Raw genomic sequence first — 23,755 nt, 5'->3', positions numbered from 1 at the left:
GTATTACTATTCATCCACCTTGCCACCAAATCGTGCATTTGGAGTTTTCCAATGTGACCTCTGCTAGGTTTAATGGGAGTTCCAAAAGTTCAGAGAAGAGCCAGAACAAAAATATTTTCATCAGAATGGGTGCACTTTCTCTACCTAGAGGAATTGTTTGAGGCATGGGTACTTCTCCAGAGTGGAAAAGAAACTTGTCCTTCATCAAAGAATTTCCAAGGCGGTGGTTCTCTGGGGAGAGTGCTTCCTGATAGGAATCCACTGGGATCGCGACCACAGCCAGGCCAGCAAGTCTGCCGGACTGCTTGCTCAATGAGACTCTCTCATTCTTTTTAAAATGTGTTTCATTTTATTTCTAATATAAATTGTATATACTTAAGGTGTACAACCTGGTGATTTTATATACATATACACAGTGAAATGGTTACTCAGTCAAGCGAGTTAACACATCACCTCCTCCCAGTTACACTTTTTGCGTATGTGGTAAGAGCCCTTGGCATCTGGTCCTAGCAGATCTGCAGTGCACTCGGCGCTGTCCCTGACCGGAGTCCTCACGCGGCACTTTGCCCTCTAAGATGTCCTTCATGCCGCGTAACCGCAGTTTGCACCTCTGACACCATCTCCCCGTGCCCCTACCCCCCCGGCCCTGGGAGCCCCCGTTCTCCACTCTGCTTCAAGGTATTCGATTCTCGTAGATTCCACAGACAGGAGAGATCACGCAGGGGACATTATGCAAAGTGAGTGAGCCACGCAAAGAAGAGACTGTCCCTCTGCAAGAGGTGGTGTGGAAGCGTCTGGCCCTGGCCCTCAGCCTCCCTGCAGGTCAGGCGGCCTGCGCTGGAAATGCACCAGCTAAGCTCCGCCAGCTGCCGGTGACCCTGCCGGGTGTGAGGAAGGTGGCACGTCCCAATGCCTCTGGCTCCTGCGTGGTCCCCTCAGCCAGGGAAAGCCTTCCCAGCCCACTCCCACCTCTCAGCACCCGCGTCTGGCGAGTCTCCGCTCCCTCTGGACGCGGCCTCCCGGTGCCCCCAGCCCAGTGCTTGCAGCGGGGAGGGGGCCTCTGCCTGTGCGTCTGCCACCGTCAGACGCGCACAGCTCCCAGAGTCAGCTTGGTCTGCTCCCACATCAGCGAACCTAACGATGGCGTTTATAGTTTGTGTATAATTGTATACCTAAATAGCATATTAATTTTAATTAAGTGAAATAACTCGTTATAACTAAATATTACGTAGGCTTGTTAAATATGAGCACAAAGAGGAAGATGGTTATTCTATGGAAAGCAAGTTTAATGCTTTAGAAATAACTTCAGAAAGTCAGTACTAAGAAAATTACTGTCAAGTCTTTGTGGGTGAGGAAACTACAAAAGATCAGGAGAAACAATCCCCCAAATTAAAAGGGCTATTACATTCAGATTTCTTGCCAAAAAAAGTCTTTAAATTTTCACGCCACTTCAAAGAATTCCAGAATGGCTCCTCTGAGGTTTGTACCTGAAAGACCAGACAAAACTCTAATCAGCATAGTAATAATTTATCTTTTTAGAAAAGACCTTGAAATGACACCAAAAAAAAAAGATTTAGAAATAAATATGCATTTATATTTATAGGTATGTGTCAGTTTTTTAAGATCTCCCCCCAATTTAATCTTTTTTAAAAATTTATTTATGGACCACTCCTAGCCCTGATTATATTACTAGGTATCCTTGGCCAGCAACAAGCATTGCCTGGCTTTTGAAGTAATTGAAGAGTTGCGGAGAGGAGTGTATGAAGTTGTAAAAGCGCAGCGCAGGCTTTTCTTTTCATTGCAGCTCCCTGGCTTATGCAGGTGTTCATCTTTGAGCAAGTGCGTTGTGCGCTTGACTGATTTCCCACTTTATACCAGAAATAAAGGCAGCTCACGTGGACACTTAAGATACAACAAACTAACATAAATTTCAAGATGAGAAAAATTACTGAACAACTGGCATTACAGTTTCTTCACTGTATTATGAAGGATAAATGAGATACCTTCTAAAAAAAAACAGGCATGCAGAAAGTGTCCAATAAATGTTAGTTCATTTCCTTAACTGGTCAATAAAAATATATATTGCCGATGTGTGATTTTCATTGTAATTATGAAATTACCCTCTGCCTCTGCATACTGCTTTGTATTTTAAAAGTACTTTCCTATGGGTTCTAATTAATCCCATACAACAACAGTAGGGGATAAATATAGTAGGTATAATTATCTCTCATTTATATTTTATAGAACTGAAACAGAGGTCTAAACCAAGCTCCCTTAGAAAGTTAACATAAATTTATGCTTAAATAAGCCTATTATAAGCTTATTTCCTGAGCCTGTTGCTCTCATTAACTTCTGCAATTCTATGAGGTATCTGAGATTTTTTAAAAATTTCATTACTCTTCCATGATGTTCTTCTTTAAAGGCTCACAAATAATCAGCAGAAAACATAACACTTTAATTCCATGCCAATGCACTAAAGAAAGAATAAAAGATACAAACAGAAACAAATTCCTTGTGAACACAACTGCAAGTCAGAGAGCTTTTGTTCTCTGAGCCCGTTGTCCAAGATGGGGCCTGAAAATTAGAATCCCTAGTATTGTTCCAATTCTCCACCCTGATTCTGCCCCAGACAAGGGCATTGGGACTATGGCTAGGTTTGCAGAAACATAGCCAGGGTTTGCGTAGTCAGGACATTTCATAGATAATTCATAGACTCTCTGAACCACGTTGGAGCTGTGATGAGAAACTCTTCTTCGATGCAGGAAACTCTCCCCCCACTCTGACAGAGGAGCGATCTTCTCTGGAGTAGCTGTAATTTGTCTTCATATTTAATTTCCTCCTCCTGCTCCCTCCTGCCTTTGAGGCAACTATTCTATAGATTAACTTGGGCCTAGTCTCTAGCTTTCATACAGGATGGCGTAAAAATAGGTTTACAGTTGTGAGTACACAAAACACAGAGTTTATTCCTGTATTATTACTTATTAATTATTGTACTGTTTTCCATACGAGCAACTTTAAACCTACTTTTGCTCCACCCTGTATAAATGGAATCACATAGTCCAAAGCCTTTGTGTCTGGCTTAGTGTATTCACATAACGTGTTTGAGATTCACCCATGTTATTGCTCGAGTTAATAGCTTGTTCCTCTTTGAGGCTCGGTGGTATGCCCTTGTGATAATACATCACAATTTGCTTATCAATTCTCCTGTCAGTGGGCATTAGCGATCTTTCCACTTTTTCAGCTATTAATGATAGAGATTCCATAAAACTCTTCTACCACGTGGAAATATGTTTTTAATCACTTAATATTCTCATTAGCAACATATGAGAGTTCCAGTTGCTCCATGTCCACACCAACACTTCACATTTTCACACTTTTCAAAATTTAGCCTTTCTAAACATGATGTAGTAATACCGCATTGTGATTTTAATTTGCATTCCCTGATGACTAGTGATATACATTTTTCTACGTTTTTAGCCACCCATGTCTACTTTTGTGACGTGGCTGTTGCCTATATTTTTATTAAATTGTCTTAATTATTGATTTTTCAGAGTTCTTTAAATTACCCAGATGTGAGTCCTTTGGCAGATTTGTGCTGTGAATATATCCTACCAGTTGTGGCTTCTCTCTTCATTTTTTAAATAATGTCTTTTAATGAGGAGATTTTAACTTTAAGTCCAGTTTATTATTGTCCATAGTTAGGCATCTTGTGACTTGTTAAAACATCTTTGCCTACCCCAGTATGGTGAAGTTACTCTCCTGGTTCAGCTTTAACATTTAGATCAGAGTTTCTCAATCTCACACAACTGACATTTTAGACTGGATAATCCTTTGTGGAAGGGAGGAGTCACCCTGTGTTTTGGGTGTTTAGCAGTATCCGTGGCCTCTAGCCATTAGATGCCAGTAGCAGTCGTGGTAGCCGTGGTAGTAGCAGCTGTTTCAAAGTCATTTTCCTCCATGTGGGACTATGGTAGTTTCCAGCACTATTTGTCACAAAGACTTTCCATTGCCCATTGCTTTGAATTGCCATCCTTCCTGAAAACACAATTGACCTTATTGTGTTCATCTACTTCTGTATGTTCCATTAGATTCCTCAGATCTATTTGTCTATACTAATTTTACTCTACTTGTTCAAAGTGGAGTACTCTGCATTGGATACTCCACATTGTTTGCATTTTCATTTAAATTTAGAATTATTGGTCAATTCTACAAAACATCCGATGGGATTTTAATTGAGATTGCGCCGAAACTATAGACATTTTTATAATGTTGTCACCCAATCCATAAACATGGTAGATTTGTCCATGTATTTGGAACTTCTATAATTTTTCATCAAAATCTGCACTCTCGTTTTAAATGTAAAAGTCCTACACATCTTTTGTAAAATGAATTCCATGTACTTGATGTTTTCTGACAGTATTATAAATTGTATTATTTTAGTTTTACTTTCTAAGTGTATGTTACTTGTGTACTGTATTTCTAATTTTTGTCTAATGAACTTGAATTCAACAATTTTGTGAACTTCACTTTGAGGTTCAACAATTTATAGATTCCTTTGGATTTTCTCATCCTAATTGTGTTATTTAAAATAATAAGCTTTATTTTTTTCCAATCTTTATGATTTTTTTTCTTTCCTATTTCACTAGCTAGGACCTCCATCACAATGTTGAATAGAAGTGATGAAAGTGAACATTTATGCACTCTTCCTGATCTTAAGGGGAAAATATTTAATATTGTATATACCATTAAGCATTATGTTAGCTGTAGATTTTCCTATTCAATGAGTTCCTTTATATTTCTCATTTGAGTTTTATAACAAGTAGTCACATACTAAAAGATAACCATGATACCATGGAAGTTAGGTTTTGTCTTCTAAGGGCAAGTCTGTTTAGTGTTTTTTTCTGTTTGTTTGTTTTTTAGCTCTACAACACAGCCCTAAATTTCTAGCCTTACTCTAAAGATGGGACCCCTCTGAGATTTCAAGGAGACATTCATGTGTTTCCTTGTGAAGTCCAAACTGACTTGCAACATTGGCAGCTACTGAACTCTCTGCTCAATTCTGGCCTCTTAGCTACTTCTTTCCTCTGTGAAATTGTGACTTATAAAAGAAATACATATTTGGTCTTCTTACCCTTTTCTAGCACAGAACCCCTAGAAATGCTTAAAATTTTCTAAATTATAAAAGCATAAAATTGTCTTTTGTTATGTCAATGAGGTGGCTTTTGGAACTCACCCAAGACGGCCTCCCGTGCCAGGGGAAGCAACCATGTGATTAGAGGGTTAGAACTTTCAGTCCCATTCTGGTCTCTGGGGATGAGAGAGGGACTGGAGGTTGAATCAACTGCCAATGAACAATGATTCAATCAATCACATCTATGTAAGGAAGCCTCCACAAAACTCCAAAGAGACAGGGTCTAGATACTTCCCAGTTGGAAATTTGGGGAGTAATGCACCTGGAGAGGACATGGAAGCTCTGCACCCCTTCCCCATGCCCTGCCCTATACATCTTTTCCATCTGGCTCTTCCTGAGTTATATCCTTTTATAATAAATCTAGTAAGTAAAATGTTTCTCTGAGTTCTGTGAGCTGCTCTAGCAAATTAATTAGACCCAAGGAGGGAATCATGATCTATAGTCAGTCGGTTGGAAACACAGGTAGTATGTGGGGAGGGAGGGCAGTCTTATAGGAATGAGTCCTTAATCTGTGGAATCTGACACTATCTTCAGAAAAATAGTGTCAGAACTGAGTTGAATTGTAGGATACCCAGGTGGTGTCAGAGAATTGCTTGGTCCCAGGATATCACTCTCTGTACTTAGGTTAGGAATCATCCAAGGGTTTGAGTGGAATTAATGAGCAGATTTGGGGACTCGTCTTTGGTCCTCTCATTTCTTAGAATTTTCCATTCAATTCCAGGCATGCTGCATCCCCAAATTCCAATATTTATTTTTTCAGGAAGAGTGTGTGAATGTTTACTTTCATCACTTCTATTCAACATTGTGATGAAAGTCCTAAATAAGGCAAGAAAAAGTCATAAGAATTGGAAAAAATAAAGCTCATTATTTGTAAATAACTCAATTGAAATGTAGAAAATCCAAAGGAATCTACAAACTGCTGAACCTTGAAGTGAAGTTAACAAAGTTGTTAACTTCAAGCTCCTCATACAAAAATTAGAACTATGATACACAAGCAATAGACATTTAAAATATAAAACTAAAATAATGCAACACTATAGTGCAGATATCACGGAGAAATTATAGAAGATTCAAATACATGGACAGATCTACCAGGTTTATGGATTGGGTGACAACATTTTAAAGATGTCTATAGTTTCAATGCACTTTCTTTATGAGTTATAATCAGTGAAAACTGGGATGTGCTCTCAGAGGATATGCTGGATAAATGTGGGGTTCGTTTTGTTTCCCTTTGTCTAGTAATTGAATCCCTTCCCTTTTGTTTCCATTTTCAGTTGCTTCCCACTGCCTTGAACAGTTGTTTATTTTTTTACTATTTTGTTCATGCTAAATGCATTATTAGCTGTAGGCTTAGTCTGCTATAAACTGGTCCACTATTACCAGACTGAAATTCCCCATATTAGATTCCTTACAGATTCTCAGACATACAACTTTCCTCTGACCTCAGAATCTCCACATACACTACCCTTTACCTGAAGCACCATCTCTCCTGCTCTTTGACTAACTAGTTTCCAATTACCCTTCATGTCTGTTTAAGTATCAGTTGCTTAACAGTGTCTTCTTACTATTTTCTAATTCATCTAGGTTGCTCCTCCTGCTGTACATTCCCATAGCACACTGTTTCATTTAAGACTCATTCTGCTTATAGATATTTAGTACTTCCTCTCTTCTTAGAGGGTAAACACCATGAAAGCAGAAATTATACTATATACTGTGCCTAGCTGATTAGAAAATATTTGGTAAATATTTATAGCTTTTTCTAAAACCAAGATATAAAATATTTTGATGACCTTATTACAAATATTGTGAGGGTGATTTATTAAAATCACTGCTAAGGAATTCATCAGAGTACAGATGTGTGTGCAGTTCAGTATAGCCAATAATTACAGCAAACCTTCCTCTGTCCACTTTGCTGTCATTGCCTACGATGCATTCAATTGGTAGTTCTCTGTGTCCAGCTCAGGAGGGCTATAATAGCAGCCTTTTGGAGGACTTTCTGTGACAATAGCACAAAGCAGATGCTTGAAAAGAAATAAGTCCAGAGAAGTCTTCTGGCAGCTTTTTTATCATCACCAAGAAATCCATCTGGTAACATTAATTATTTATCATTAATATCATCTGATCCAAGACTTAATACAAATTCTACAGTCTGAGAATAAATATGATCATATTCTTTCCCACCATCCAGAGCTCTCTTCTTCCCTGACACTGGGACACACTTTTCAAAGTGTTATACAACTCATCAATAGGGTGACATTGCAGTAGGCACGATTAGATAGACATATTTTGTCTTTTCTTTAGAAAATCAAACCCATTTAGAAAGTCAAACTTTGGATATCTTGGAACGGTACTGGGTAACTCCAATTAGAAATCAGGATCTAGCACAAGGCTTGGCACATCATAGTTGTTAAATAAACACTTATTTAATAAATCAAATAAAATGGTCACAGTAAAAATTCAAAACAAAGTCAATTATAATAAACAAAGTTTATTGATTAATCCATAAACGTGACCATTTTTTAAAAAAGTATAAAGCAAATCATTGCCTCGGCTAATGAGGCTTTCCCTGGCGGAAGCTCGGCCTAACCAGCACAGCTCTTACAGCGCTGAAGACCGTTCTCGTTGCAAGCCGTGCACTTCAGGGCTTTGAAAGAGTCTGTGAAGCAGTTTCGAAACACTGACATCTTGCTCCCATGGCACACGGAGCACGGATGAAAGCCGAAGCCTCCGCAGGAAGGGCACTCGTGTGGATGCTGCACTCTCTGTAGGGTGGCAGGGGGACAAGAGAGAACAGAAAAGGTGTTAGCATGGACAACTCAATCAGCCTTCCTGTCTTTCTGTACTGTTGACGGTCATACAAATAATATTGGCATAATATGACTATGAATCGGAGTCACTGATCTACATATATGTTACTAGACTTGGGGAAAGCTAGCTGGTTACCTTCGTTGCCTCATTGATGGCCATTAATAGCAGGAGCTTAATTTATAAAGCTTGGTGCATTTTAGGTCAAAGGGCACACACGTAAAGAAATCCATCATATAAAAACACATATTTATGAACCAAACAACTCAGGAGATGGTGATTTGCATTAAAGGGAAATACAGTTAACTTCCTCTCTAGTCTCTCTTAACAGTTTTATGTCTTTGTTTACAAAATAGTATCAATAATAGTGAGTCTGGACAGTCAGAAAACTGAAGGCTGAATTGGGGAGGAGCCCTACCAAAAGGAGATCCAATGTTATAATGCACATATGAATGTGTTCTGTTTTTTAAAAGCACTTCAAATACATTATTATATAGAAACTTCCCTCACCCCTTCCTTCACACATACAAACACCTTTGTAAAGCAGATAACTCAAGCAACTTTTTCTTCATTTTATATTTGAAGAAACAGGCATAAAAATCTTAAGACGTTTACCTAAGTCTGTAAAACTTGGCACAGTGGCTCTCAGCCTTCCTACTTCAAGTAAAGATGAAGAACCTGGATGGCAGGATGATGGTAGCTAGGCAGTGTGCTGAGGATACTATTTTGGAAATCATCCATACACATTTCTATTTGGTTTTTGCGCATGTAACCTTTGCTGGAGTTCACTGGTGACATCCATAAGCAGGGGACAGATTAGGAGCCTTATAAAATGAGTACAGAGAAAAAGTGAGTGGATACCAAGCTTCCGAGTTGCAAAATGGGAATTTGCAGCACGGTCTGAAAGCACAGCTTTGAAGAAAAATGGCTAAAATAAAGCTGGGAAATGTGGGTTCATACACACACATGCACACACACATACTCAGACAAACATACATACAACTTCTCTGGAGATTCACAATTGCACATGTAAAAGTCTCCAAAAATCCGACTGAAAAAACAAACCCTGATTAACTGTGTTTAACTCACCATTTCCCCAGCACATACAACTTATAAACTCTTTCCCCAAGAAACAACTGTAATTCTTATGTTTACTACCTTGTGGGATGTACTTTGGGAAACAAACATTAAAGACATGGCTGCCTTAAAATTTATATATTCCCAGACCACTTTTCAGAATCTTGCATTTTTTGCAGGATTCATGTGCAATTATCATTTGACTTAGCTACTGTACCAAGATAGCAAACTCCATATAATAGCTCGTTTTAGTGGCACAGAACTACTTTGATGGAAAGTAATGGCTGCCAATCTGAATGACACAAATAAGGAACTTTGTCAGATTTGTAGAGATTCAAATCTCTTCCACAAGTCAGATCAAGTAAATTCCCTAAAATAAAATTAATATATAAATACTAAAAGCTAAACTGGCACTTTAAAGGGAATCACAAATGGACCAAGGCCATCCTGAAATAATGGCATCAGAATCTATGCAACGCTACTACGAGATCTGTCTTTTACTCAGAGTTGTTGAAAGGATTCAATGAGTTAATTCATGAAAAATGAATAGAATATTGCTTGGCACATAGTAACCACTCAGTCAAGTTAGTCATTGTTAGCTATTATTTCATTAAGAAATCCTTATTTGAAGGGATTTTTATTAACTGCTGCCTCAAGCTAAATTGCCTGGTCACATGATACGACCATTTTCTAACATTCTTAAAGTTTTATTCACACACTTCTATACTTAGTCTTTTGGTTTAAAGTCTTACAGAACTGTAAATGTGTTTCAATTCATGTGTGAACTCTCATGTCGGAGCAGTGTTGGAAAGATTATGAGTCCACTTCTATTCCTAAGAAAAATTAGCTTTGGTCTTGGAGAGGATGGCTTACATAGCCTGTAGAGTCTATACCCAATTCTCACACTAACCTCATTTTACAAATGAGGAAACAAAGCCTCTGAATGAGTAAAAAAATGTTCAGGTTACAGGGAATTAGAAGAAATTGAAGAACTTTCTTCAAGAGTAAAAACCATTGTCTTCTCTCTTTAACAGTAGTTTCAATCTTTACATACATCCATTCTTTTAATGGCTTTGTTGATTTCAGAGAGAGGAAGGGAGAGAGAGAGATAGAAACATCAATGATGAGAGTCATTGATCGGCTGCCTCCCGCACGCCCCCTCCTGGGGATGGAGCCTGCAACCCGGGCATATGCCCTGACTGGGAATCAAACCCCAATCTTCTAGATCCTAGGTTGATGCTCAACTGCTGAGCCACAACAGCCAGGCTACATCCATTTTCCCCCCAAAATAATATATTATGTAGGATTCCCAAATGTAAAACAGTTAAGAGGATAAATGCTATGACTAAAGCAGAAATGGGGGGGGGGAGGCGGGAGGAAGTGGGTCTTGAGACCACTCCCTAAGCTCCCCTAGTAATCCATCAGCCTTCAGGAATCCCATTCCTGTTACATCATCCAGTACAATCTACTCCATTTGATCTTCTAATAAAAATAAACAGTTGAGTCATTCCTAGCCATCGCCTTCAGAGTCCTTTTGTTACACTGGAACTCTGGTTCCATCTTAAAGAGTTCCTTATAAAGAAAAAAGTTCGCTTATATTAGATGCTCCTGTGTCCTAAGTCCAGCACCTCCATAGACAGATTTGCCCTCAAGGAAAAATGTAAAATGAGCTAAGGAATTCGCCCAAACTTAACCAAAGTTCCAGTTGGAGGAAGGAGGAATAACTAAAGTTAACAATAGTCATTACTATCAGCAACAAAACAGATTTCCACTTTCAATGAAGGGTCCCACTATGGGACTTTGACATTCGATCACTAAGGAATCTAGGGTAGCTCGTCAGTGTCCTGGTGTCCAGCAAAGTGAGAATGTGTGCAGAGTTAGTTGAGAATAGCACCCAGAACATGGAATTTACAGCATGTCACTCCTCAGAAGAGTGGTTTGGGCAGAAGTATGCCCCCTTTGGAGTACAATCCAAGAAAAATGAGTGAAAAATTATCCTCCTTTTCATTTCTTTCTTTTCACATATTCTTGGTGAAGGACTTTTTAAAAAAATAGATACTCAATGGGCGAGACTTACTCACTCATCCCACAAATATTTTTAGGTGTCCATTTGCCAGGCACTGTGCAAGGCATCAGGGAAACAGATACTTCCCTGTCCTCTTAGCCCCAACCTTAGATCTTTGAAAAGGTCCACTCCATACTGCAATCATCTGAACTGAAGCAACAAGAACTCCCAAAGCTCTAACAAATGCCCAACAGACAAAGATACAAGGGTGGAGTTCATAAATGATAGTCAAATAGATTTTTTTTTGGTAGCAACTCAAATTTCAGAAATATAAAGTTTTTGCTGCTATCTAATATAGAAATAAGATGCTAAGATCCATAATCTTCAATGTATCCTTCAAGATCAGGAAATAAATGCACTTCTTATTCTTAACCTCAGAACATCTAACCCTATTTCAGAAGAGCTTGAAAGTCCCTTAAGTATTCTACCAAAGAGGAGGCAATTTATCTGAGTCTCTGTGACCATAAAGCTCATCCAGATTGTCTATGAAGGAGACATAATCTGTGCAACACATTGTCAGAGTGCACACTTGACATGTAATCATCTCCGGATGATTCAGCTTTGTTTACGTATTTTGCTTTAAACTATAGTCAACATTTTAATTCAGCAAATGCTTGTTAAGTGCCTAATAAACACCTCTCTGTCTGACCAAGCTGCTAATGAACAGTTAGAGATTGTAGCATCCTCAATTTGCTGAGTTGGGAAAGAAGCCACTGAACAAAATGCAGACACAGAGGAAATCTGTAGCTTATGACACTAAACGGATAAGCCTGAATGTATGAGCCTGATTCTCGAACCCAATGGGATATACTGCCATAAACCTACTTAAAAAGATGCTCAAATTTCAGAGAGTGGCAGACTGAGCACATGGCCTGATTTCCCCAATGAGTAGGTGGTGCTCTAGCTCTGAACATGCTGTGGCCACCTCCCCACTGGGAGGGGCCATCATCCAGATGGTGCTTCTCCGGGGAGGGCAAGGACGGGCTTTGACAGCTCCAATGCCTTGTACAGACAGCCTGTGCCATTTCCAGCATCCTCAGTGTTTTGCTGGGCATCTTGCCTCTGTTCTACATGAACAAATAGTCCCCAGCCCTTAGGGAAGAATCAGGCTTTCCAAGAAAAAAAAAAAGTGCACAAAATGGACATTATGTTGGTAATCTCACTAGAAATGACAACAAAATGTTTGCTCACATCTTTAAAAAAAAATAGCAAGGCAAAAGTTTACTTAGCCCTTCTCTACCAGCTGAGAACTTGAACCCAGTATCTGCCTGAACAAGGTGTTTGCTAATACACTGCAGGCTTCCTGGCTTCCGCTGTGCGGACACCAGCAGGACCAGCTATCCATCCCAGTTACTGCTTCTGGGGGATTCTTACTCACCTCTTTGCTTCTAATATTTAGTCTGCTTCTTAATAAAAATACACAAACATAACAATAAATAAATTTTACCAAAAAATGGTGTGGTTTTTATTCCTTCTTTTTGCCAAGTATTCTCCTACAGAAAGCAACAATTTTTCTCCTCTTTTTCATCAATTAACTGCTTTCCCTTCTCAAAAACACCTTGGATGAAAAAGCATTCAACTCAAAAATATTTACCGGTGTCTATGATTTGCTAAACCCTGTTCTAGGCCCTAGAGGTGAAGAACAGGACAAAATAGATAAGAGTCTGTGTTAACCTGGATGGGGCTCATATTCTGGTGGGAGGATCCCCTGTGACTGTCTCAGGAGCAGAGCCTCTATTGGTACAGCTGGCCTATTGAACCCATGTCTCATACCAGCTATCACCATATTTCACTCGCTTCTGTTGCCTTTGGCCAGCTTCTCATGTTAGAAGCCATTGACAGTCCTCATCAACGAATCAGACCCACTCAGCTTCCCAGAGCAATTTTCACTTGGGAGAAATGTATGCTAAGATTTTTGGACCAGAAACTTGAAATTATTTGCTGACACCATTTCTCATGGCCCAACTGCAACTGTTAGCTTCTTTCCTCACCACCATCTGGGATTACTACTGAAAACGGGGGCCTGAATTATGAGGACCAGGGCAGTCAAGTCTACTATGTGGCACCCAAGTAACAGCAAATTAAAACGTGGTGGGATCTGTCTGATTTCCCTCTAAAGTTATCACCAAGTTGCACACCTTCCATGATGCCCCACAAGTATCAGAGCCCAGTGTTAAAACCCAGTCTGTTCCCTGGACCTAATACTCTGTCTACCTCCCAGTAAACTTCTCACCTGGGCCTTGGTCCTGCCACATCTGGTCAGATTTCCCAGAAACCTACATGACACTTAATTCCAGAGTGAGGATAGCTTAGAGTCAAGGTTAAGATCATGGCTTTGAAGTCAGGCTGATTAGAATCATGAATCGAACACTCTCGGTAAGGTCTTGTGAACGTGATTTAATCCTCTGTGCCTCTGTTACTTTGTCTGCAAAATGGGGACAATAAGAGAACTCACCTTGCAGAGGTGTTGTGAGTTTTCAAAGACTTAATATATAAAATGCCAAGAATATTACTTGCTACATAGTAAAGACACCAGTGTTTCCTACATCATGAATGTTTAACTCCATTGCCAAAAGACAACCGGAAGAATGTAATGGGTTTGGATCTGAATCTTGCATCTGCCTAGCCACCTTGTTTGGCTCTTCCAATTGATTCTCCAGAGCCAGTCTCTTTATTTAGGTTAGTTTATTTCTCTTTATTTAGGTTAGTTTATTTTAAATCCCAGCCCCTTTCACAGGCAGAGTTCAGGGCTTTCATAGATGACTTCAAATTCTCTACCTTTTTGGTCATATGGGCAAAGCAGCTTAACAGAGTTATAGCCCCTACAACTCCTGTAATATTAGAAGCCAGTACCATACCATTCTTTTCAGCATTAAGAATCGTCTTAAATGTTTGTGCCTTATTTATGTCATCAGTACAATGGAGACAGACTTAATGAAACAAAAAAAATCTTCTTTACAAAATTCTTTGAGCTGAGAGAGATGAGTTACATGAATATAGCTTGGCGGTGTTAATAAAGTTGCAGAATTAAAGAATTACAGTCTCAAAAAACTAAAAGCCCACAAATAGCTAAGTCAATCATCCATCTTTAAAAAGAGTAATGAGGGAGATTCTCCCTGTAAGAATCTAAAAGTTATTATTAAACCACAAAAATACAAACAGTATGATACTGGTACAACAAGAAACAAATAGATGAGTGGAAACTACTAGAGAGCTCAGACAAAGATCCAAGTATATATGGGATTTACTATAATATAAAATTGACACAGCAAAGCAATAATTTATTAGATGATGTTGGGAACCTGGCTCACCATATGTGAAAAAAATGGAATTGGATTTTATATGAATTAAAGACCTAGATGTGAAAAATGATAAAGTTAATATAAGCAAATATGGACAGTATCTTTCTGACCTTAAGATGGAAGGGTATTTCATAAGTAAAAATTCAAAAGCACAAAACATAAGGAAAAATGATGGTTTTGATTATATTAGAGAATTTCTATTGCATGAAAACACCATGAAAGGATCTAAAAAAAGGAAAGAAAACATCCAGTAACTAAAACTAACAAAAATTAACACCTAGAATAGAAGGACCTTCTGAAAATCAACCCAAATAAAGGCAAGTCCAATACATTTAGTGGACGAGGTATAAGAATACACAATTTACAGAAGAAATGGTAAAAATCTAACAAACATACAATGAAATGTCGAAACTCAGTGGTAATCAGAAAAATGTAAATTAAAACAATAAAGCAATATACCTCTATACCTACTCCTTTTGCAAAAATCAGACAACTGTAAATTAGAGAACCCCGTAAAGTAACTGTCAGGAATGTGGGGAGACACACAAAACCTCTTTCTCTACAAGAGGGGGTGTTGGGCGGTGCAACCATTCCGGAAAGACATCTGAAACTTTCTGGAAAACTAAGTACTGTATATGCCTAAGCTCTGATGCAACAACTTCTACTCCCCGGGAAACCCATAGTGAACATGCTCAGGGTTGTTCCTTGCAGCACTGTTTGTTTGATGGAAGGAGCTGGAGGACATCTGGGCGCCCGCTAGTGGAAAAGAGGGTAGAGAAAAAAATAGTAGGTGGGCTTCATGGAGTTACACAGTCCAAAGCAGGAGCTACCAGCCATATGTGACTATTTGAATTTAAATCAAGAAAAATCAAATAAATTAAAATATTAGGTCCTCAGTCACACTCAGTACCCAATAGCCACATGCAGCCAGTGGCTACTATTTTGGAGAGTAGAAATATAAACATTTCCATCCCTGAAGAAAGTTCTGTGGAACAGTGTTGTTATGAAGAACTTTGCAGCAGTGAGAAGAAATAGATTAAATGTTCACAGCAATATAGATGTTACCTAAAAACATAGCGCCTAGAGAAAATAATATGAAACAAAATTAGATATATCCCATAACACCATTTATATAAATTAAAAGTGTGCACAGAAAATAATAACACAAATTAACCAACTTAACTCACTTAAATAAATAGGTATATATTAACACAAATTAATGTTTTCATGGGGGTGGAAACATAGGTACAAAAGGAAAGAAATTAATTCCATCTATGCAGATTTTTGAGCTGTAAGGAGTTTTAGATTATCAAGTACACACCTGCATTGTGTTTGTCCTTCTGGGCAAGGTCACAATATGAATAAAACATGATGCCTACAACCAAGGAGCATATAGTTCATTTGGGACATGAGTCAAATACCCAAGGAAGAGTAATGTAAAAATCAAAAGACTTTGATAAGCACAGGAATTCGAAGGTGGGAGAGATCAGAAATGGTTTGGGGAAGGAGTGATGCTGCAATGGGGGAGGGAAATGAGGGATTGGAACAACCGCGTTCTAGGCAGACAGAACAGCTGCACAGAGGAATGGAAGTAATAAACCATGAAGAGCTCTTTCTTTCCACTGAACTGGAAGGAATTGTAGACAATCAAAAACAAGGTCAGCAAAGGGGACTAGACCATGATGAACTATCCACTAGATTCCAGGTAAGCAGACTGCCTACTCCCTCTGGGAAAGTCCTGGTTCATGTTTGCTGTCCCAGAATAATTCTAAATGCACCCATGCACTCTCAAAGTACCCCAGTTTATATGATAAAATACATGGTCTGCCTACATATAAAGAAAAATAAGCTTAGCAGGGAGGTATTGAGGCTTTCTGGTTGCATACTGATTTGATACATTGAACCTTTGAATAAATATTTCTCTGATGCTGTAATTATCAGTACAGGAACAAAATTTAAATGTGCACTTTTGTAGAAATCAATTTTCTGTAATCTTTAGAAATGATGACCCGGTCTATGAGAAAAATAAAATAATTTAAGCAAAAAATTTTAAATGTGCTTCAAGGCAAGTGTCTGCTTTGAAACATATCATCATCATCTCTATTACAGAGAATTAGGCTCTAACAAAGTAGACTGGAGTTTTCACCTAATACTATGAGGCTGTTAGAAGCTAACACTAAAGTCACTCTAGCAGGAGCAAACTTAATGGCAGGTGACATCAAATGAAAACTGCCACATGTATACTCTTACATATTTGTTAAGAACATGGGAAAATTCAATTAGGAAAACTCAATTACAATCAGAATGTGTTTAACATTTTGATTACTAAAAATAAGTTGCTAAAAGCACAATTACCTCAATTTTGGTTAAGAGGTCTTGCAGTTCTCCTGATTCATTCATTGACAAAATTTTCTCAGCACCCTATTAACAAGAGAGGGTAGGGGGGAAAGAAAATCCATTTTGTTAGTATTGGAGAAAACAAAGTTCTAGCCAGGAAAGTTTAACCTACAAAATACTAAACATGATTCTTCCCATCAGATCTAAGTAAATTTACAACCAGGAGGCCAAAGAGAAGAAACTTATCTTTCCTTCCACATGTTCCCAACTAGTAAGGCTTACTGGGGGCAAGAGGAAAATGGCCAGCAGGACGTGAGCCCCGGGAAGCCCACAGCTGTCAGAATAAGTCCAGATGCGAAAGCCTGCAGCACTCCTTTCAGGGTTGTCCAGGGAGCCTGGAGCCAGCTCCTCCATCTGGGAAAGCTGAATTTGCCTCTGAGCAAATTCCAGGCCTGGGCTGTCTCTGCCCCATTCCAAGCAGTCTTGGACATGGCCTTCCTTAGAATCATGCATGTAAAGATAACAGTAGCTAAAATAATAATACAATTAATAATCTCCGACACTAAGCACATACTGTGAGGTAGGCACCCAACATCGTCTAATGTGATGTGGTTGACTATTAATAGCAGAAGTTGAGCCTCAGTGAGAGGAAATAAATTCAAGATCACCCAGAAAGGAAGCTGAGTGGGAATTTGAACACAGGCAGGGGGCTGACTCCAGAACCAATGTTTCTAACTTCTAAAACTTCACTGTGAAAGTGAGAATAGAGGCAACGAATGTACTTTCCAACAAACTCATTGTGCTTCCTCTGACTACCCATTTCCTTTCCTTCCCCGTGTCTTCTCACATTCTTCCAGTCTGCTTCCCAACATAGAGTGGTGGAGGGAGAGAAGGAAAACTTGGGGTAATTGTTTCTAACCAAAGGCAGAGACCCCATCTGCCTTGCTCACCCCATATTTCCAGCACCAACTGCTAAATCCACTGTTGATTAATCAACAAGACAGCAAAATATCAGCACACAATACATAGTTTTTGCATTCCTATTTGCAAGGCGGGGTAGAAAACAAAAAGGTCCTAGTTCTTAAGGAGGTTATGATACACTTTCATTTAAACATACAAAAAAGCAATGCACAGGGTGGAATAGAAAATAAGTGCCGAATGAATGATGCAGAAAAGGGGCGAGCTAGGAAATCACATCAGGGGGAACAAAAGATCTGCTTCTTGAGGCTAGTGAAGGATTTCTGAGGTGGGCGGCATTTGATCCGGACCATGAAGACTTGGTGAGGTTTCTAAGGCAGGCTCGGCAATTCCTGTAGTGAGTACAGAAGCCTTTCATTCTGGCTTTCACTTCCCTTTATCTTACCTAATTCATGACATCTTAATCACCATCAGAAATGTCAAACTGACATATTAAAAAGCACTATGAAAAAATACACACAGCTATGGAGAACACATGTAGCCCTACAAGGCAGGTTATATGTTTTATTTGTGGGTAGTTTCTCCAGGAATATAGACGTGACACCCCTAAAGTGAGAACAAAGGTAACGAAATCACCAAAATAAAACATTAAAGTATAAAATGTAGTAATATCTAGTAATATTTTACTGTTGCTACATTCCATTTCTTTTAAGAGTTAGCTGAGCTAAAATGGGAAAAGCCTCTGGGGAATTTGGTATAAGAACCAAAGCAGTAAGGAAACAACACGAGTCATTTTTCTTCAATGAAAAAAATGCGCCACAATAACTCCAAGCAAACTGAATGGGCCACAGAAGCTCTCATATGTCTGCTTCCCAGCTCTTCTCCCAGCGGCCAGAGCTTCGGTCAGCTGTTCAGAATACAATGCATAGGCCAGAAAAGGACTCTCATTACCCCAAATGCATGGAATGTGCTCGGCCTCAGTCAAATAACTCCAGCACCGTCACTCTTATGGGAGTAGGCCCCATGTTTCAGGTGAAATGCGGACTTTGCCCACTTCAAGCAATGTACCGAGAGGCATGGTGATCATTGCTCTTCAAGACACCCAGGTGTCTAGTGCACAGATGCTGTGCCAAGTGCTTAAGGTGGGAAAAACTTGGCTCTGTAACAGAGACCTGGAGGTCTCTCTCTCAAATATTGCTACACAACATAACCTCCACCCACAACTCCATCTGGCCAGCCCTCAAATTTTTCCCTTGGGAGGAGCTTCTGGTCTTTGTGTACATGCTGAGCAGAAAGAGTAGCCAAAGACCTCCTTGTATCCCCATAGTACCATGTTCTTACCGTCTGCCTGACCCTGTCCTTGCTGAACCGAAGCACAAGATCCTACAGGCAGACAAGGCGATCAGATGGTGCTTCTCTGCTCCTGAGCAGCAGCAAATGGAGACTTCAGGATCATCGGAAAGTTTCAGGCAAAATTTAGATTCCTCCCATTCTAAGACTTGGGACTTTTACTGGGTAGCTCTCAATCTCTCCTGCTCTGCACTGCATTTACATATTCCCAAGGTCTCATCCTCTACAGTTTTCCATCAAAAGTATCTCGATTATTACTTGGCCGAAAAAGAGACCCTGTGTCCATAAAAGAGTACATTTCCTTACATATTGATATTTATGGGAAATAATCTTTTCCTGGATGTCATTTGGCTAAGAATATCACTTGTGAGTTTGTTAGCTTTTAAATAGAACCCCACATTCAATTCATCATTCTACTACCTGGCATCATTTACCGAGACTTCCAGGATACCTATGGAAATATTTCTAGTACATTTTTCAATTGATTCAGAATCATTTTTTCCTGAAAATTAATGCAATCCTGAAAATAATGATAAAAGCAATGTATTCAGTGTATTACAGATATTGGCTCTTTTAATCATCAATGCAAAGTAAGCAATATTATTTCCATTTTTAAAATGAAAAAACTGAAATTTGAAGCGAATAGAGGACATGCCCAGGGCCTTTGCTTAATCAAGACAAGGCCTGGCCAGATCGCCAATTCAGGTCTTGCTGACTCCATAATCTATACTCTTTCCATTGTGCCATGAATGCTAACTACTCACTAATACAACATAATTGTATTAATGAAAAAAAATGGTACAGATAACAGGAGACACTTCAGTCTGTAGTGAGAATCACTGTTGAGCAGAAGCCCAAGGAGGCGAATTAAGTGAAAACACTCACCACAATGACTCCAAACAGAACCAAAGTGCCAGAGGAACACAGGACATCTTAGCTCTTGTCCTTTTATATCTCACTACAATGCCTTTTTCGGTTATTTCTAATACACTGCATATGCCAGGAAAGGACCTATTTCATTATTCTTCCATACATAGAATTAGCTTGATTCTCAAATAGTTCCCACTTTAAAATTCTGAGTAGTGAGCTGTGACATGTGAACAAGCCACTTTATTTTACATGTAACAAATGTTTTGGACAAAGATAAGACAGTCTACATAATCTTTCCTCATATTTGGATCCTCAAGAAGAAACCCATACCTTCAAGGAGTAAGGAAAAGGTAAGAAGAGAGATCAGCCCCCTGGGCTGCCAGAGCACATGCCCTTCACTTCTGACGCTTGAATGTGCAAAGCGTGCACCATACTCAGTTATACGGATACCCATTCACTCATTCCCATGGTCAGCACTATTTTGAGCCCCTATCATGGGTTAGACACTGTACTACATGTGAAAGATAAAACAATAAGAAATAAAATGGCTCCCTGTTCCTGAGGGAATATAGTCATTTGGAAGAAAGATATGTTAAACAAAAGGTCACATAAATAAATGTAAATTTGCCGTTGTCATCAATGCTACGAAAGAGGCACTGGTACAAGATGCTATAAACGCATATAATGAGGTGAACTTAACCTAATCAAGAAGATTAGAAAAAGTTCTCCCCACAACATAATGATTAAATAATCATTAGGAAGAATAGTAGTTCACTGAGCACATAAAATAAGGGAAGGAAATTAATTAGGGCAATAAGGTTATCAAGTATTATATGTACATCACCCTTTGCATTCACCATATCCTTTCATTCAAAATGAGAAAATCTATGTTTCATGAAACGTCCTGTAATATTCTGCATAGCATTTTGGATCAGTGCCCTATAGAAAACAGAAGTAAGATACCAGTGTAAGCAATCGACTTTAACAATAAGCTGAAGAAAAGAATAGATTGGTATAAACCAGCTTGTATTGAGTACACTCTTCTAGATTTCTGGGAAGAGTTGCTAGGTCAAGAGTTTCCAAACACAATTATCAAAAAACAAAATAAACAACACAAACACTTAAGTATTTTTTTCAAACACTGTTTGAAATCACAAATACAGATTTTAGCCATCTCCATGCTGATACATCTCCATGTTTATTTCCAGGCTCCGGCTTCCACATGGAACACAATATTTGAAAACTATTCACCTGACATTTCTAAGAGGTCCAAAAGAACTAGAAAAATGTTCTCACTAACCAAAACCAAATGCAAACTTTATGTGCATATATATTATATATCTTATTTTATTTTTACCTGCATTTATTCATACACCAACCACGTGTTATTCATAACACTTCATGTTACTAAGAAAGCAGCTTGCAACAAAACACCGATACAATGATAAAATAAAATAAAATTTGAATAGGAATTCAGGACATAGGGAATGTCCTAAATAAATCTCAAAATGATAGCTATGATTGAGCCTTGACTTTAATCCTAAGTCAGCTCCTCAGTTAAAACAAAGTTTTTCTTAGCACGGTAGTCCAACAAAGCAATGCCTTACATAAGACTTTAGACAAACTGGCTGATAAAATAAATAATGGTCTTGCTTTTAAATTAACTATAAAAACATAGTCTCCAGATAAATGCCATCACAGAACTGGCTCTTGAATCAAACAGCTCCTTTTCTCTCTCACTTAATTGCCTCCCTACAATTTATTTCTATTTTATTGTATACCCTACACTGCTCATTGGAACGTCTTCTAGTGACTGGGGTGAGACCCAAAGTCCTTAGCATGGTCTACAAAGGCTTTCACTACCTGGCTGCATCAATCTCTCCCGCCCTGTCCTTTAACACCATATGCTCCTGTCCCTCTGAATTCCTCCCCTTCTACTGGAATATGAGATATTATGTCTTTATGCATACATGCTCTGACCTTTGCCCATGGTTTCTTCCATCCACCCCACCCCCTTCTCCTGGAAAATGCCTATACATGCTTCCAAACCCAATGGAAACGTTACCTTCTCAGTGGAGCTTCTTTGATTTTCCAGGCCAAAAATCAGTTGTTCCCTCAGATCACTCTTTGCCCCACTGCACAGTGACCACAGTGGGGATAGCACTCTTTCAAGGATCCAGCACTTTGTGTGGCACACCATAGACACTCAATACATATTAGCTCTATTTATAACTTCAGCCTTTTTGGAATAAATGCAGCATTATATTCCAAGTGGCTGTTTATTATAAGGACTGCTGATTTAAAAAGGAAAAACAAGCCAGGGCGTGTATCGAATGCACTTTGGTGGAGGTAAATCTGCACAGGGACCAAGCTGAGGTGATTTGATGATAGAATAGCAGATGCCAGAGGAGTGAAAGGGATGAACACTGTAAATGACCTCCTCCAGCCATGACTTCCCTCAGCTGGGCACTTGGTGGGAAGTGAAGAGCAAACCACTGGAGGTTGTACTGCCTGGTGCCAGCCAGGAGGCGAGGGCTGTCTAGTGCTGGCTGCTAGGGAAGCCTTCTGCTGTGTAATCAGGAGAGCAGATGGCAGGGCTGGCATTCAAGGAGCTCAACCAGCGCCTGCCAAAGGATGTGCTCAATAAATGTGTGCTGCTGGGGCTGCGATGCCCACCAGCATGGGAGGTCACATCAACCCTCAAGACCAGCCACCTGAGCCCTGCTGACAAAGTCAGTATTTGCTTCCAGAATCAGTTCTGGATCTTTTCCAGGTCGTGAGCAAAATGCATGAAGGCCCTGAAGTTCTACAACCAATGCAGGTCTGGAAAACACTTAAAGCAGGTGTAGCAGGATCCCACCAGTGTCTTAAAAAGCTCCTTGGACAATCTCATTGCTGTGTCCTTGGCAGAAAGAATTAATGGCAAAATTACCTAAACTAGTAAACTTGTTTTGTGCGATTATATAATACAGATCTTTGGGAGTATTACAAAAAGGGTGCCTGCCAGAGAAAATGATTTTAGTTGTATGTAATTAATGCTGAGCCACTTTTTTTCAGTGTAGCTGTAAAGGCCAATCTAGATTTTTTAATAATAAATAAAAAAGAAATATCATCAAAATTGGTGATCATGGGGATGTATTATTATCTTCTTTATGCAGAAGACCGTCTCTTTTGTTTCTTTAAAATTAATATCAAATCATATAAAAGTGATAGCAAGTCATCAAGTTAACATATATATTAATATAATAAATTAATATATTAATCAAGTGTGTATGTGTGTGTGTGTATATATACATATATATATATGTGTGTGTGTGTGTATATATATATATAGTATTGGAGGTTGAGCTAGAAGCCAGAAGGCTATTCTATTCAATATATTTACGATTGCTCTCTACTGAGTCAGAAAATTCTCTTTGAATTAACTGATTTTTGGAATTCAGTGACTACGCTTAGCAAAGGCTTTCTGTGTAAGACTCCAGACTCTTTTAAGACTTGGTTTCCTCATTTGTAAATTGGGTATAATAATGTTTACAGTGTTGCAAATATTACATGAGATAATATATGAGTCTGGAATATGGCATGACACTTAATAGGAATTCAATAAATAGTAGTTGTATTATTATTATTCTATCAAACTCACTGAGAGCATTTGTAACTTAGAATCAATGCTGAGCACACAAAATTTTGCCCAGAAACATTTTCCCTCTACAAGAGTCTGCATTGTTGTTGGATGATGTCACCATAAATAAAAAAGTGTGTGATAAAAAAGAGGGGCCTCGTGTAAAATATTAGAATGCAAGACTCAATTTTGTGACTTTTTAAAAAGAAAAGTTGGTA

At 38.9% G+C, this 23,755-nt stretch overlaps 1 protein-coding gene across 1 annotated transcript in view; it reads right to left on the bottom strand.

Moving 5' to 3' along the window:
- Nucleotides 1-7,750: 7,750 nt before the first annotated feature.
- GRXCR1 (glutaredoxin and cysteine rich domain containing 1) overlaps nt 7,751-23,755 on the bottom strand; it is a gene marked incomplete at its 5' end in the record, with an annotated part of 89,511 nt that continues 73,506 nt past the window's right edge. Inside the window, 2 exons of the mRNA XM_081162234.1 lie at nt 7,751-7,953; nt 16,796-16,861. Coding sequence (XP_081018360.1) covers nt 7,774-7,953; nt 16,796-16,861 — 246 coding nt within the window. The 3' untranslated portion in view covers nt 7,751-7,773. The remainder of the gene's footprint in view (nt 7,954-16,795; nt 16,862-23,755) is intronic.

This window comes from Miniopterus schreibersii, assembly GCF_964146895.1.
Source record: "Miniopterus schreibersii genome assembly, chromosome: 1".
Classification (NCBI taxonomy): domain Eukaryota; kingdom Metazoa; phylum Chordata; class Mammalia; order Chiroptera; family Miniopteridae; genus Miniopterus; species Miniopterus schreibersii.
This window is presented reverse-complemented; position numbering and strand designations above follow the sequence as displayed.